This window comes from Microcaecilia unicolor, chromosome 1 (genome assembly GCF_901765095.1).
Source record: "Microcaecilia unicolor chromosome 1, aMicUni1.1, whole genome shotgun sequence".
NCBI lineage: Eukaryota > Metazoa > Chordata > Amphibia > Gymnophiona > Siphonopidae > Microcaecilia > Microcaecilia unicolor.
In genome coordinates this window covers 39540097-39555511 of record NC_044031.1, presented here as the reverse complement: position 1 = coordinate 39555511, position 15415 = coordinate 39540097, and the positions used below count along the sequence as shown (strand labels likewise).

Genomic DNA, 15415 nt, shown 5'->3' with positions numbered 1-15415 from the left:
TATCACCACCTTCATCACCTTGATGAGGACCCTGCAGGCCCTCACAGTGGGCTAAAACAGCATGCCTGGTCTAAGGCACCTCCTATCACCACCTTCCACACCCTGAAGAGGACACCAGCTCCTCAGGAACCCTACCACTGGAGTTCTTTCACCTGTCTCCTCTTATTTCCCAGTGGAGCGGTGTGAAACCCCGCCTACCCATGACATCAGCAGTGTTTTTTTCCCAGTGGGCCATAACAGTGTGCCTGGTTTGAGGCACCCTCTATCACCACCTTCATCACCTCGATGAGGACCGTGCAGGCCCTCACAGTGGGCTAAAACAGCATGCCTGGTCTAAGGCACCTCCTATCACCACCTTCATCACCCTGAAGAGGACACCAGCGCCTCAGGAACCCTACCACTGGAGTTCTTTCACCTGTCTCCTCTTTCTTCCCTGCAGAACAGCGTGAATCCCTGCCCACCCTGTGGCATCAGCAGCATTTTTTCCAGCAAGCCCTCACAGTGGGCCAAAACAGTATGCCTGGTCTGAGGTGCGCTACCAAGGGGGCAGGCCTAGGGGATGTATCACGCACCTTGGTATGAACCTTTGTGGGCAACCTTGAGTGGAAATTATCTAGGGGTGTAACTGAGTCCAATCTATTGATTTTTGCCGCAACAATGAATGTACTGAGCCCTCTTTACTCCCTGATACCCAATAGAGTGCAATTTAGTCGGTGGTCTAAATGTATATTAATCATGTCTCTATTCATGATTGGTAGCAAAGGAGCAACCCATTCCCCTTTTATTCATAATTATTCTCTGCCAAGCTCCCACACTCAACATGTTTTTCCTTCTTTAACAAGAAATAATAATCATCTGCTCAACTGTGCTGATCACATGCAGCTACAAATCCCAACTATAACCAACAATCACCATCATAGAAAAAAGCATTATGATAAAGCAAGGTCAACCCACAAACTCACTAACGTCCTAACCTGGTCACCCCCATCCCCTGTGGCTATATAAATTGCCACTCGGCTGTCAACAAGTCCGAAACTCTTAGAGATTTGTTGATAGATAACCAGTTTGGTTTCCTGTTCCTGACTGAGACCTGGTTCCCTCTTCAGGATGACCCATGATTACAACTACTATGTCCATCAGGAACCAAACTTATGTATTTACCCAGCAAAACAGATCAAGAGGAGGTCTAGTCATGCTATATAAATCTTTTTTCAATGTGAAGCCACTAGAGACCATCAGTTCTCCGTCTCTCAAACTATTAGTCTGTGAAATCAAGTATAACTCCTTTGATGACCCACTATGCTGTATCCTATACTATGTCCCTCCCGGAAAGTGACCCGAGTCAGAAGATTTTTTCTAGGAGATCCTTGCTAGATATCCTGTACATTATGATCTCACTTTCCTGATAGGGGATTTTAACCTACATTTAGAAAAAGTCTCTGAACCCCAGATTATGAAATTCTTAGATTCCTTAGAAGCAGCTGGACTACAACGATTACTTAACATACCTACATGACAGGGGCCACCAATTGGACCTGATAGCATCCACTACTTCCTGTAAAGGAAGTGCATTTCTGTTCTTCAATACTGTCACAACAGTTCCATGGTCAGACCACTCATTGCTGGACTTTACCCTATCCTGGAGAGAAACATCGAGAACAAGATCTACTCCTCAGCACCTCTCTCACTCAGAGCCAAAATCAATCCAACCAAATTCTGATCAAAAGCAGATCGCCAACTTCTTTCAGCCTCACCAAATGACAATAACTTTTTTGAAAGCTGGAACTCAATATTTGAAGCAATACTGGACAACTTAGCTCCGATTAAATGCAAATTGAAAATCGTTTGAAACTCAGACAAATGGTTTGACCAGGATCTAATATTTCTCAAATGGTTGTGCAGAAGATTAGAACGATTTTGGAGACACCATCCTACCCTTGAAAACAAGAAGGCATGACGAACCAGTATTCAAGATTACAAGTCCCAGTTAGCCAAGAAAAGAAGAGATTTCTACTCCAAGATAATTGGGAATAATAACCTAGATGTCAGAAAGCTATTCTCACTCCTTGACCAGATAACCAGTGTTCACCACCTAGTAAACACTGTGGATAATACTTCCCGGTCTGCGACCAACCTGGTCAGCTACTTCCAAACCAAGATCTAGACAGTCAGAAGCCAACTCAACCCATCAAACTCTCACTGCGACCCACCATTTTATTCCCTCACTTCTACAGCTGCCGACAAAATATGATCACAATTCAATGAAGTACAACTCCCAAAGGTGAAACGCATTTTCACAAAATACGCTAAATCAGTCTGTTGTATGGACATCTGCCCACCTTACCTAATTAGGCTAGCTTTTCGGACATTCTTTTCTGCTCTCACTCTGGCTAAACTTTCATTTGCTTTCTGGAAGCTTCCCTCTCACTGGAAGCGACATCATTCTCACACCAAAAAATTCAAACCTGAGCTCATCTGAAGTAAGCAACTACTGCCCAATTGCTTTCATACCTTTATTTGCTAAAACTATGGAGGGCTATGTGTCTGAACAACTAGATCGCTATTTCCAAAAATTTGACATTTTACACTCCTCTTAATTGGATTTCAGGAAAAACTGCAGTACTGAAACTGCCATGTCAGCTCTGATAGCATATGCTAAAGAGCTATTATGTAAAGGTCAATGTGTGATTGTTATGCAATTCGACTTAAGCAGTGCCTTTGACTTAGTAGATTGAGTTGATTATCCAAATTCTGAATCACTTTGGCATTCAGTCTTATCATGGTTCCACATTTTTTAAACAAACCAACACTACATTGTCAAGAAGGATGGGATGCTTTCTGATAGATGGAGCCCTTCTTTCTCATAGAAACATCCAATTTTGGACGTCCTTAACTGCCCATTACAGAAACGTCCAAAATTTGGATGTCCTCAACTGCCCCGTCACAGAAACATCCAAATTTTGGACGTCCTCAACTGCCCCATCGCTATACCTCTGACACCCCCTTGAAATTTGGCCGTCCCTGCAACAGGGCAGTTGAGGACGTCCATCTTCAGATTTAAAGATGGGCGTCCTTCTCTTTTCATTGGTCTCCAGCCCAGACCTGTCATACAAGTGCGGGAGGATTGTGCTGAGTGCATGCTCAGGCACAATTCTCCCGCACTTTTACCTCATGATCAGAGATAATTGCGCAGCTTAAATTTGCATGCATTATTCTGATCATAGGTCTAATAGCGCCCCGCGCTGTTCCAGCGCTATTTTAGAGCGCTGTTTGGAACAGCGCGGGGCTTTTGATCATCTGCCTGTTAAAGAGCTGGTATTAGAGAATGACATGGGGACGGGGACCTGCAGTAACCGTGGGGATGGGGACGGGGAAAGAACCCGCGGGGACAGGGTGAGGATGGGGACAGATCCCACAGAGATGGAGACAGAGCCTGTGAGAACGGGGACAAACTTTGTCCCCATGTCACTTTCTACTTTGAAGCCTGTTAATGAACTGGACTGTTATTATCTTTGATTGATGCAGACGACAATATTTTTATTTTTTGGAAAACAAGCAAACATGCTGGCCACAGCTAGCAAAATTTGCATGGATCCTATATATCCAGCCACCAGCACATCTTCTGTTGCAGGAAGGACTGTGGAAGACAGGAGAGCCAGACTCAATCCTGAAATTGTTGATGACTTCTTTTATCCATAGATTAAAAAATCGTAACAGTGCTTCAACAGGGCAAATTTCTCCCCCTAGGGCATACAGAACGGGTTGTATTTTGTACCCCTGGACAATATAACAGGGTGGATTAGGATTCCTTGAGGTAGTAGAAGTCAGCTATTGTTGGGATTGGAAGGGTAGAGGGTGGTGGTGGTGGGAGGGTTATTATAGCTGCTCGTTGTTATTATTGTTTTCTATTTGTAATTTATACACAACAGTTGCACAGCATATTGTTCCTTTTTATATTTTAATAAAAAGTTTTAAATATAAAATCATAATGTTCGAGGCTTCTTCAGATGAGAACAGAGCCTACAGGGATGGGGCAGGCCGTGGACGGAGACGGGGCGGGGATGGGGACAAATTTTGTTCTCGTGTCATTCTCTAGCTGGTATATCTTTAGCCAGTTTAAAGTTAACCGGCTATCTTAGTATAACGCCGTATCCTGTTAACTTTAAACCACCTAAAAATAAAATGGATATTCAGTGCCAGTCACTGGACATGGCCCGGCATTGAATATCCGGGCTGACCGCCGACCTCGGGAGTTAGCAGAGCACCCTCCCACGGTCTGACTATCGTCCTCAAAGGCTATAGCACAGCTTGTCAAATAATCCAGCCTCTAGAGCTGAAGTCACACGTCTCTCTAACCTCGCTGTCTTACTTTGCTTGGTTTAGCACACCTGTGAAGACGCTGCAGAGATGGGTCACAGCTGTGATGCTGGCGTTGATGCCACCCTGCGGGCAGAAGCAGATGCTGTGTGCCAGAAGCTGCTCACTACTCCCTTCAGTCAGTGCCATCCGAAGGTAAAGGAATGGGTCTCTATAATAAGTTCTCACTTCGCTTTCTCTCTGCTTTTCCTCTGCTTGCTCTATTTTTGGGGTGGGGGAAGGGCAGGAGGTTACTCTTCCTTATTTGTGCTGTGTCTGTCTGTCAGAGAGTTCTTCTCTTGCCAGGTTCTCTTTGCAGTACACATTTCCTGCCAATTGGGAGCGATCTCCTACCCCATATGTTTTCTGCTCTAGATGTCCTCTTACCACTGTCTTAGCTACAGGAGTTCTGTACCCACAGACACTGTCTTCTCACAGAGTCTTGTCTGCAAATCCTCTGATACTGCTTTCTCTTCAGAAACAATCTCTATTTTTGTGCTGTGTCAGCATTCTCTCCATCACCACTGGTTCCTCCACCTGCAATGCTCTCTCCAACACTGCTCTGTGCTCTCACTCTTTCTTGAATGCAGTGCTCTCATTCTCCCTGTTCCATGAGTGCTCTCTCTCTGTCTCTCATAAATCACTGTTGTCTCCACTTGTGGTGCCCTGTCTTTCCCCATCGTTTTTCCCTCTCTCCATCTCTACTATAATCTTTCTCTTCGTGATTGCAATGGTCTCTCTCTCTCTCTCTCTCTCCAATACTGCTCTTTTTCCATTTGCATTGCTATCTCCATCACCATTTCTCACTGTTGGATTACATCTCTGTCACTTTCTCCATCACTGCTCTTCTTCTTGCGGTACTTTCTCCATCACTGTTTTCCCTCTTTCCAGTTGCAGTCCTCTTGCTCTCTCCGTCATGGCCCTGAGTACCTGAAGATTAGGATGATCCTCCACATACCGCCAAGGACGCTTAGGTCCTCTCAAGGACTATCACTAACCACACCCTCTCCAAAAGACATTACACCATGTGATACCCGCAAGCGAGCCTTCTCCGGAGTAGCCCCCACACTCTAGAATGCACTGCCTGAAAGGCTCCGCTTAACACAAGACTATCCAGGGCTTTTTTCCATTGTCTGCTAAAATTGACCCATGGACCCCAAGTTTTAATGAACGAGCTCAGGCTCTACACACCAATTCTGCCTTGTCATAGATTCTGTGACTGGTTGCAGGGGGCCTCGCTATTGTGGGGTGGGTCCCTCAGCAATCGCCCCACCCCTAAAGGGTGACCTAGCTTTTGAGTACCGGCACCTTTTTTGATAGAAAAAATTTACTGAGACTATCTGTACTTCAGGAAGCAGGTGAAAGCTTGGCTCTTCAACCAGGCCTTTACTGGAAGAAGTAACTAACTCGTTAGTCTCACTCACACACACAAGGAGTACTCAGGCTGCATATACTGCAACAGGACATGTTTATCCACTCCTACCCTAGCTGAGATAACATTAACCATTTCTCTGACCTCATGTGCAACTTTCTTTAAATCAATCACCTTACTTTCTAACTCTTCCTACTTTCTTACCCTTCTATATGTTACATCTTTGCTTTACCCTTCGCTATCACCTATAATGGTCTATTACGTATTGTGTTGACATTGTAAATAGTATACCATGCCATACTCTGTATTGTTTTTTAATATTTTTACTGCTGTAATTGTCTATTGCTCATGTTTGATCTATTCTTACTGTACACCACCTTGAGTGAATTCCTTCAAAAAGGCGGTAAATAAATCCTAAGAAATAAATAAACAAACAAATAAATTACCGTCTCCTCAATCTGCAGTGCTTTCTTCATCACTGCTCTCATTCTTTTTGACTGCAGTGCTCATGCGTTCTCCAACACTGTTCTTACAATGCTCAGCCACTTCACTTCTATTGCAGTATTCATGAGAACAACGCCATGTTTCTCACCCTCCACTGGCAGACCTCTTCCCATCACTGCTCTCATTCTTTCTAATTCCAGTGCTCTCGCCTTTGCCGTTACTGTTCTCTCTTCATCACTGGTCTCACTTTGTCTGATTGCAGGGCTTTGACAATCATTGCTTTCTCCTATTGTGGAAGCTGTCTTTCCATTGGAAGTGGTCTCTTCATGTGTTTTCTCTAGCTTGTGTACTGTCTCTACTTTTGCATTCACCTAATGCTACCTCTTCACTGGAAGATCTCTACTTCTGTTCTCTGTGTATGCTTTCTCTCCCTGACTCTGCTCTCTCGGGGTAATTGCATAAAAGCGATGTTAACATTTACATGCCAACTATATGTCCTACTTTCCTTTATAGGATATGCATCTATCAAGTGCACTCTGAGTGCCTGTAAGTCATCGCTGTGTTATAGAATTACTCCCTATGTGCTCTGTCTACAATGTACTGCTCCACTCTGGCAGACTTCCTTCCCCTGTGTCCTGTGTGCTCTTTCCACATTTATATGTTCTGTCCTAATGCCTTTCTCGTCATCCCTTCTTTTCCTTACCTGTTCCTGAAAGACTTGGTAGGATAATAAAAAGCTTTCCAGTTTTTATTCTGCTTGCCCACTTTAGAAACAAAGTGGGCAAGCAGAATAAAAACTGGAAAGCTTTACAAACACAGTAAGACAGAGAGCACAGGAGTCCCTGAGGAAGCCACTTTATGGTGAAACGGTGGCGCCGTTGGACATAAAGCTAAGTGCTATTTTTGTGCTTTGGTAGAGCATATTTTTAGCCCGTGTTTGGCGCTTCCAGTATTGTTATAATGAAGAAGTATTTTTGGTTGTAATTTGGAGGCATTATATTTGCACTTTAAAAAGAAAAAAATCAGTGGAGAAGAATTTATAACCCCTATGATAGAAACTATCAACAGCCATTTCTTTTGGCATGTTGTAAACCTAGGACATATGCATGAGGCATATTTTCAAAGCACTTTGGGAGGCTAAGTTCCATAGGTTTCTATGGAACTTTGGGAGGCTAAGTGCTTTGAAAATGAGCCTCATGGTCCGATAGGTTCTGAGGGGTTTTCTCCTAAATACAATATCACTTGGTGATTGGCTATTTTGACTGGTGTGTTGTTTTGTTTAGTATAGATTTACAGACTGATCACACCAGCTTATTCTTGCATTCATAAATTGAGTGTATAATAAAAAGCTCACCTGCCGCAGGGCCGGATTGACAGTGGTCGGAGCCCCTGGGCAGTAAAGGCCATTGGGCCTCCACCTGGCCACTGCCCGCTGTCCCCCCCCCTCCTGCACACTACAGCTTCCACCCACCACTGCAGTTGCCACCCCCCTTCTCACACATTTACAGACCCCTGAGCCAAAGTGGGCTCTCCCTGGTCCTACCTTGAAGGGTCCCTGGTGGTCTAGTGGCTTCTTTGGGGGAGGGGCAGGAAAGAACCCCACTCTTTCCTGCCCACTATTGCTACTGTGCCTGGTGCCGCCGTGTTTTCAAAATGGCTGCCAAGACTTCCCATGGTAGTCTCGTGGGTCTTGGCAGTCTCGGCAGCCATTTTTAAAACATGGCAGCACTGCCAGGCACAGTAGCGGCAGCGGGCAGGAAAAAGTGGGATTCTCTCCTGCCCCCACAGAGGCCACTGGACCACCAGGGCCCTTCAAGGTAGGACTGGGGAGGGCCCACTGAGGCTGGGGGGGGGGGAGCTGTAATGTCCAGCAACAGCGGGCAACCAGGCAGAGACTTTGGGACCTCAGGCACTGCCCGGTTACCCAAATGTTCACTCCACCCCTGACCTGCAGCATGGACTAGCAGTGAGAGCTGGCACTAACACAAAGAATTGAAGGTCCTTGTATAGAAAGGAGGTTATTGGTGAAAGAAGGAGAAGAGAAAAGAGACCATGGGGAGAGGAAGCAAGTGGTCTTTTACTCACTGTGCTGGCTTTCTGTGGCAGGTGGATGCGAGGGCCTTCCATGATACCTGTGTGTACACCTACTGCCAGGAAAGAGGTGGAGAAGAGAGAAGACGTGCCGCTGTTTGTGCTACCTTTGCAAGCTATGCCCGGGAGTGTGCTCAGCAGCACATCTTTATTGACTGGAGGAGGCAGGGATTCTGTGGTAAGTGTGGACTGCCTTTGCCATAGCAGTTTTGGGATGAAAAGAATATAAGGGGTAATTCCATAGGCGCCCGGTATAAGAGGCTTGGAGAGGCTGTGGAGTCCAGCTGCTCTGAGGGGATTAAATTGTTGATTTACCTCCATCCTCACAGCAGGAGCTGCAGTGAAAGCCCTCTAGCAGTTGTAGAAATTGGTTTATGGTTTGTTTACCTTACTGCTAGGAAAGCAGGGGGGGTTGGCTGGAGGTGTCCTGGGTTGCCAGGGAGATATTTAAGGAGGATGACTTCCTGAGCTGCACTGAGGACAGATAGCAGCAGAACGGATACTGGGCCAGCATGATCAGAAAAAGTCACCAGACAACAAAGGTAGAAAAGATCATTTTATTTTCATTATAGTGTTTGGAATATGTCCACTTTGAGAATCAGGTGCTCAACATTAAAAGTTTATATTTATTTACTTATTTATGGCATTTTATCCCACATTAAACATGAATTAGGGTGTTTTGTGGCTCTACATGAGAACTGTGATGATATGATCCCTTGTTTCATATTGTTGACGGTCTGCATTTTCCGTATGGGTGGTATATTGGTGTATTAGGTCTGCCCAGTGTAATATTTATGGTACAGTAAGGTTCTGAGTGTGTTTTTGGACAAAGTTGTGCATAGTGTTTTGCAGTTGAGTGATTGTGGTTAGAATATGCTTTGAGCAACCACTTTATTCTTTGACATATGATACATATCTAATATCTAAATTTAATAAAAGGTATTAATTGTGACTTTTATTTTTATTTATTTATTTTTTCTGCGTGTTATCAGACAATTAAGGATTTAAGCTCCACCCCTGGCCCCGCCCCCTTTAGCCTCCCCAAACTGTTGAGCCACCGACCGCCTATGGGTAATTCTATCAAGTAGGTGGAAACATATACATGTCAATTACATGTGTAAATGATTAGACTCATGACATATGTGTACACATATACACCTAAATACCAAAATTCTGTCTAAGTGTGGTGGACTTATACCTGCAAGGAAGGTATAATAACCCAGTTACTCAGAAGATTATTCTGGGAAGGGTGGTGTTGGAGTGATGGTGATTATCGGGGGGGGGGGGGGGGGGGGGAGGGGTCTAAATTTTAATGGTGGGCACAAAGCTTAGGGTTTGCCTAGGGCAGCGTTTTCTCAACCCAGTCCTTGGAGCAGACCCAGCCAGTTGGATTTTCAGGATATCCACAATGAATATGCATGAGATAAATTTGCATGCACTGCCTTCTTTGCATGCAGATATGTCACGAATATTCATTGTGGATATCCTGAAAACATGACTGGCTAGGTGTACCCCAAGGACTGGATTGAGAACCAGTGGCCTCGGGCACCTAATATCCTTGCACCAGTTCTGATTGGTGGTCTTTAGTTGATTAGAAAGGATGCAAAGAAATAAAAAAACTTCACGAAAATGTGAGACATAAGAAAGAAACAGTGAGGAAGAGCCAAGGAGGATAACCAAGAAGTCTTTATTGAGATTCTTAAAAACCGACCTGACACGGCCGTGTTTTGGCCCAAAGGCCTGCCTCAGGGGTCTTGGTAAATCTCTGTTGTTGCAGCATAGTACTCTACAACGGAGCAAATGAATGAACGGGTCTGTCAAAAATCCTTCGTTTATCCTCTGTCTTGTGAAAACGCAGAGTAACAACTGCCGAGTAGTTGGCTGATGTAGATCATTGTAATACAGTGTATTTCCGTTTGTCCATGGACAAGCAGGATGAGTCAGCCACACATTGGTGACCTCATCTGAAGGCACCACAGACAGATTGGCTCTGCTAGAACTCGGAGAAGTCTAGAAGGCTTTTCCAAGCTATTGCTAGCCAACCTCCTACCACCTTGCCTCTTTTTTCCACCTCAGTCTGTTCTATCTGCTCTGCCTAACGGATGAGTCCTTCAGATCTCCCTACAATTATTTCTCTTCTCCTTAATTATTTTTATTTTCTTTGGCTTACATTAATTTCTTCATTTGGTGGGTGTTTTCTCCTTTTGTTTATTCTCCTTTAATCCCCCGATTTTGCATGGCTTTTGATGCTCTTTAGTCCAGGGCCACTTTGTTGTATGGCCATGATCTACTGAACTGAAGAGCACAACTGGCTACACTCAAATATTGAAGTGTCTCCACCACACCTTTTTATTGTCCACCTCTTTATATACTATGTTTAGATGTTTTATTCAGTTTGTTTTATCTTGTAAATTAGCTATAATACTGTATGTAAGCCGCATTGAGCCTGCTGACAAGTGGGAAAATGCGGGTTATAAATGTTACAATACAATACTAAGAGCTCCTGCTGGTAGCAGATTGCCTTCCCTATGGCCCAGGGCTTCTTCCCCATCTACTTCAATGAATCCACCCTATTACTCAAGGCTCACTCCTACTGTACTTAAGAGCCCAGTGGACCTCTGGTTCCCCAAACAGATGTGACTTTTCTGGATTGCACTTGGAATAGCAGCAAGATGACTCTCACCTCAAGTGAAAATCTTGTCCACAAAGAACAAAAACAAAAACAAGAATATAAGAATTGTCATACTAGCCCAGTATCCTGCTTCCAACAGTGGCCGATCCAGATCCCAAAGAGTTGAAAGATTCCATGCTTCCGACTTCAGAGATAAGTAGTGGCCTTCCTCATTAATAGCAGTTTATAGTATTCCCTATCAGACGGACTCTATACTCTATACTTGTTCTTAGATTGTACACCTGTCTTTTAGATTGTAAACTCCTTGAGCAGGGACTGTCCTTCTATGTTAAATTGTACAGCGCTGCGTAACCCTGGTAGCGCTTTAGAAATGTCAAGTAGTAGTAGTAGTAGTTTATAGATTTTTCCTCCAGGAACGTATCCAAACCTTTTGTTTTAATCCCAGATGTGTTAACTGCTGTTACCACATCCTCCGGCAATGAGCTCCAAAGTTTAACTTTTCATTGGGTAAAAAAATATTTTCTCCTATTTCTTTTAAAAGTAGTACCATGTAACTTCATGGAGTATTCCCTTGATGTTGTAATTTTTGAAAGAATAAACAATCAATTCACATTCACTTGCTCTACTCCACTCAAAGATTTTGCAGACCTTTATCATGTCCTCCCTTCAACTGTCTCTTCTCCAGGCTGAAGAGCCATAACCTTTTAAGCCTTTCCTCAAATGAGAGGAGTTCCATCTCCTTAACTATTTTGGTTACCCTTCTTTGAACCTTTTCTTATTCCATTATATCTTACCTAACAGGCTGTTTCCAAAGATCTGTGCCCCTGTGGGGTTAACGGGGCAAAAACTCTCATCCTGAGAAATCTCACTCCGTTGAGCGTATCTCAGGAAGAAACCTATTCTTCAGTTCTAACAGCCAGAGTATTGCAGTTTCCTACAATAATGGCAGTTCTGGATTCACAACCCCAGCCTGCTCTGTGGGCTGCGTTTGCACGAGCCTCACAGCACAGACAGTGTGAGCTTCTTTCCACCCTCACTTCCAGTACTCCAACACCGATGAGTTGACATTCACCTATTAGGACGCAGAGCAATCAACGCAAATTCTTGGTGGTGGTGTCCAAAGCGCTATCTGACTACCCATTCCCTGTGCTAAGCAGTATATTTCTAATCTTCCAGTCCATGTGAACTACTAAGGGCAAAAGAAGTGTGCCAAGTCATTGGTAGCATGCTTCCCCTACAGTTACTCATTGGTGTATTCCGCGGTGCCAAAGAATAGGAGTGCTTGCCATGTGGCCCTGTTCAAGGCACTGGTTGTCATACCCAGTGGATACTGCTCCTGTCGAATGGACCTCTTTCCTTGCCTGCAAGTGTTTGCAGTGCCTTGTGATACTCTGCCTACCCATGTTGAGGTTTGGCCTCTGAAGCAGAGCCAACCACTCAGACCTTCCTCCTTGCCTGTATGGATGTTACAGTGCTCCCACTGCACCAAGCCTTCAGTCTTGCAATAGTAATGGCGTTCCATCCAGTCCTCCAGAATTCACACAATCCGCCCTGTTCAATATCAGCCATCACAGGCTCGAACTAGTACTGTAATGTCTCCTGATGGTTCAGGGAGCAGTCCTTATAGGCACCAACTGTTGTCTATATCTACAGTCATCAGCACAGCTTATGAACAGCCACCATATCACCAAAGTGAAAAACAAATAAATAATTGAAAATGGATACTCACTCCCCAATGGAAGAAGTTCTGGTTTGGAGCTATCATGTGCTAACTGCTTGGGTGTGGTTTTGCCAAGCTCACTGCATTTTTCTCTTTGCTGTCCTTGTCAGAGACACACTAAAAAGCCTACATGAGAGACTTCATAGTGAAATAACATATCCTCCACATAAGGAGCAATACCTTTCCTCATCTATGAAGCAAGGCCCCCACCCTGCATTGAAGTGATTCTATAGTTTGCTAAAGGCAGCAGTAAAGTTTGCAGTCTCTCAGCTCTAGAGTTTGAGAAACTGTCTCTTGTGGCATATCCATGGAGTTGTTCAGTGGTTAAAGCAACTAGCAGAGAACTAGGTATCATGACTTTCGTAAAGTACTGAAGTCTCTTCTATTTCAGCAACGTTTTAGTTGATTCTATAATTATATGATGCATTTTTAATTTTTCAGTGCTAAAGCTTTTGTAAGATTGTCACAAAATGCCTAGCCACCCACCTGATGTTACCCTGCGGCCATTTAGAGGGTCTATCCCCAGCGCAGCTCAGGTCCACCTGCACCTGCCATTTGTGCTCTACACTAGCACCCTCCTCCCATTGACTTGAGTCACCACTGCCTCTGGGTGAGTCTCCCGCTCTCAGATTATCCCCGGTGATTTTTAGGTTACTGGAGGCCACACTCCCAGTGTTCCCACAGTTCCCAGAAAGCACTCACAGTCCCAACACACAAACCATCAGGATTCTATATCAGTCCAGACAGGCAGAGGCAATAAACAATTTTTTATTGTCTTAAAAATATATTTAACAATGAACAAAAAATGTGCAATCTGCAAACAATAACAACTGAAACATGGATCAATTATAACACTAATTAAACATATACTAGTAAATAAGGCCCGTTTCTGTCAGAAATGAAATGGGCGCTAGCAAGGTTTTCCTCGGAGTGTATATGTTTGAGAGGGAGTATGTGTGAGAGTGACTGTGTGACAGAGAGAGAGTGAATGTGCGAGTGTGTGTGTGTGACAGAGAGAGAGTGAGCACATAGACTCTCTGTGAGACCGAGAGTTTATGAGACCGAGTGTGTGAGACCAAGAGTGTGTGTGAGACCGAGAGTGTGTGACAGTGACTGTGTGACACATAGAGAGTGAATGTGATACAGTGTGAGACATAGTGTGAGAGACTGTGTGAGAGTGAGAGAGAGAAAGACACTGACTGTGAGAGAGTGTGTGTGAGAGAGAGAGTGTGTGTGTGACAGAGATACCTCCCCCCTCCCTCCCCCTCTGGTATGAGGACCCCCTCCCCCCTCCCCTCTGGTCTCATGATCCCCTCCCTCCTCTCAGGACCTCCTCCCCTCTGGTCTCAAGACCCCCTGCCTCTCCCCCCCTCTGCGTGGTTGGCAGCACCGTGCGAGTGTGTGTGTGTGTGTGTGACAGAGAGAGGGAGACTGGGTGCGAGTGTGTCTGTGAGAGAGTGTGTTTGATTGTCCTCTGTCCCCTGCCCCCCCTCCATCCACCCAGCTATTCTCCTGTCTCCCCTGCCCCCCCTCCAGCCACACTGCAAATACAGGAAAATATGAGTACACTGGAAATACAGAAAAATAAACCAGTCAATGTTGTCGTTCCAGCGATGTTCCTGTCCTGTGTGCTGCACAGAAAATGACCCCTTCTCCTGACGCTCCTCCCTTCTTCCCATGCAGTTCCCTCTGATAGGTTCCTCGACGTCGCAACTGTGCACCGTTGCCTTCACTCTCACTGTTTCGCCCTCGACGTCATCACGTTTTGACGCGAAGGCGGGGCAGAGAGAGATGTGACACACTTACGAATGTTACGAACTTGAATGTTACGAACCCTTCACTGAAGCCACGGAGTCAGCTTCAGAACGTTGGAGGTGCGTTTTATTATAGTAGATATATATATATTTTTTGTTTGTTTTGGTTGTAAATTGCTCAGCCACGTTAGTATCAAGCGGCATATCAAACTAATAAATCCAATCTAATTCTATTAGCAAGTCACTCTACCTTCCTCTGCCTCAGGTATAGAATTAAATTGTAAGCTTTTCAAGGGCAGATAAACACCCAATCCAACTGAAAATAATTCACCTTGACTCAGTGCTGACAAGGTATGAGGCAAAACCCTTCCACAATGAATTATAATCTCAAAGGACATATCCCCTTCTCTGCATGCTAGATTTTCAACAGCCTTCACAGACAATCGGTAACAAGACAACAGGGACAACCATCCATCATTCCATCATCTCCATGTCTTCTGAAGCCATGGCAGACTGTGGATTTTCACACTCATGGAGGAAGGGCTCCCTTTCCCAGCATCCAGAGAACTAAATTTTTCTCTGCCCTACTTGTAGTTATATTCTGTCTGGTCTTCTACAGGAGGAAGCCTACATCCTTCTGTCCTGGGCAAAAGATCCAGTTCCTCCCTGTGAGCTCCACATAATCCTCCCTGTGAGCTCTAGACTTCTTCTTTTTAGATGTGGAAATAATGTTCTGAATGTCTCATCAGAGCTAGGCTGTGGTTGCTGTGGCACATCTTTTGAAGTGGCCGCTGTATCCAAAGTTGTCCCAAATGGCAGAAAATGTTTTTTAACCAGCATGAATATAGCCAGCCATGTCGAACCTTACATCAGCAGATTTATGACCTATAAAGCAACTCTTAACAATCTCATATTGCACCTTTGGGGCTGTTCCTTCTTGAACCATCTTAGTGCTTCCCTTTCTTTCTCATGGTCCTAAATGATCTATTACCTATATTCTGAACTTGTATGGTCTCTTCCCACAACATGGTTCACTCCCTGCCAAT

The 15415-nt window shown here is 44.6% G+C and overlaps 1 protein-coding gene across 1 annotated transcript in view; it reads left to right on the top strand.

Moving 5' to 3' along the window:
* Positions 1–15415, top strand: part of LOC115465678 (SCO-spondin-like) — a 537587-nt gene that overhangs the window by 39874 nt on the left and 482298 nt on the right. The window contains exons 9-10 of the mRNA XM_030196374.1: positions 4384–4512; positions 8279–8441. Of these exons, the coding sequence (XP_030052234.1) occupies positions 4384–4512; positions 8279–8441 (292 nt within the window). The remainder of the gene's footprint in view (positions 1–4383; positions 4513–8278; positions 8442–15415) is intronic.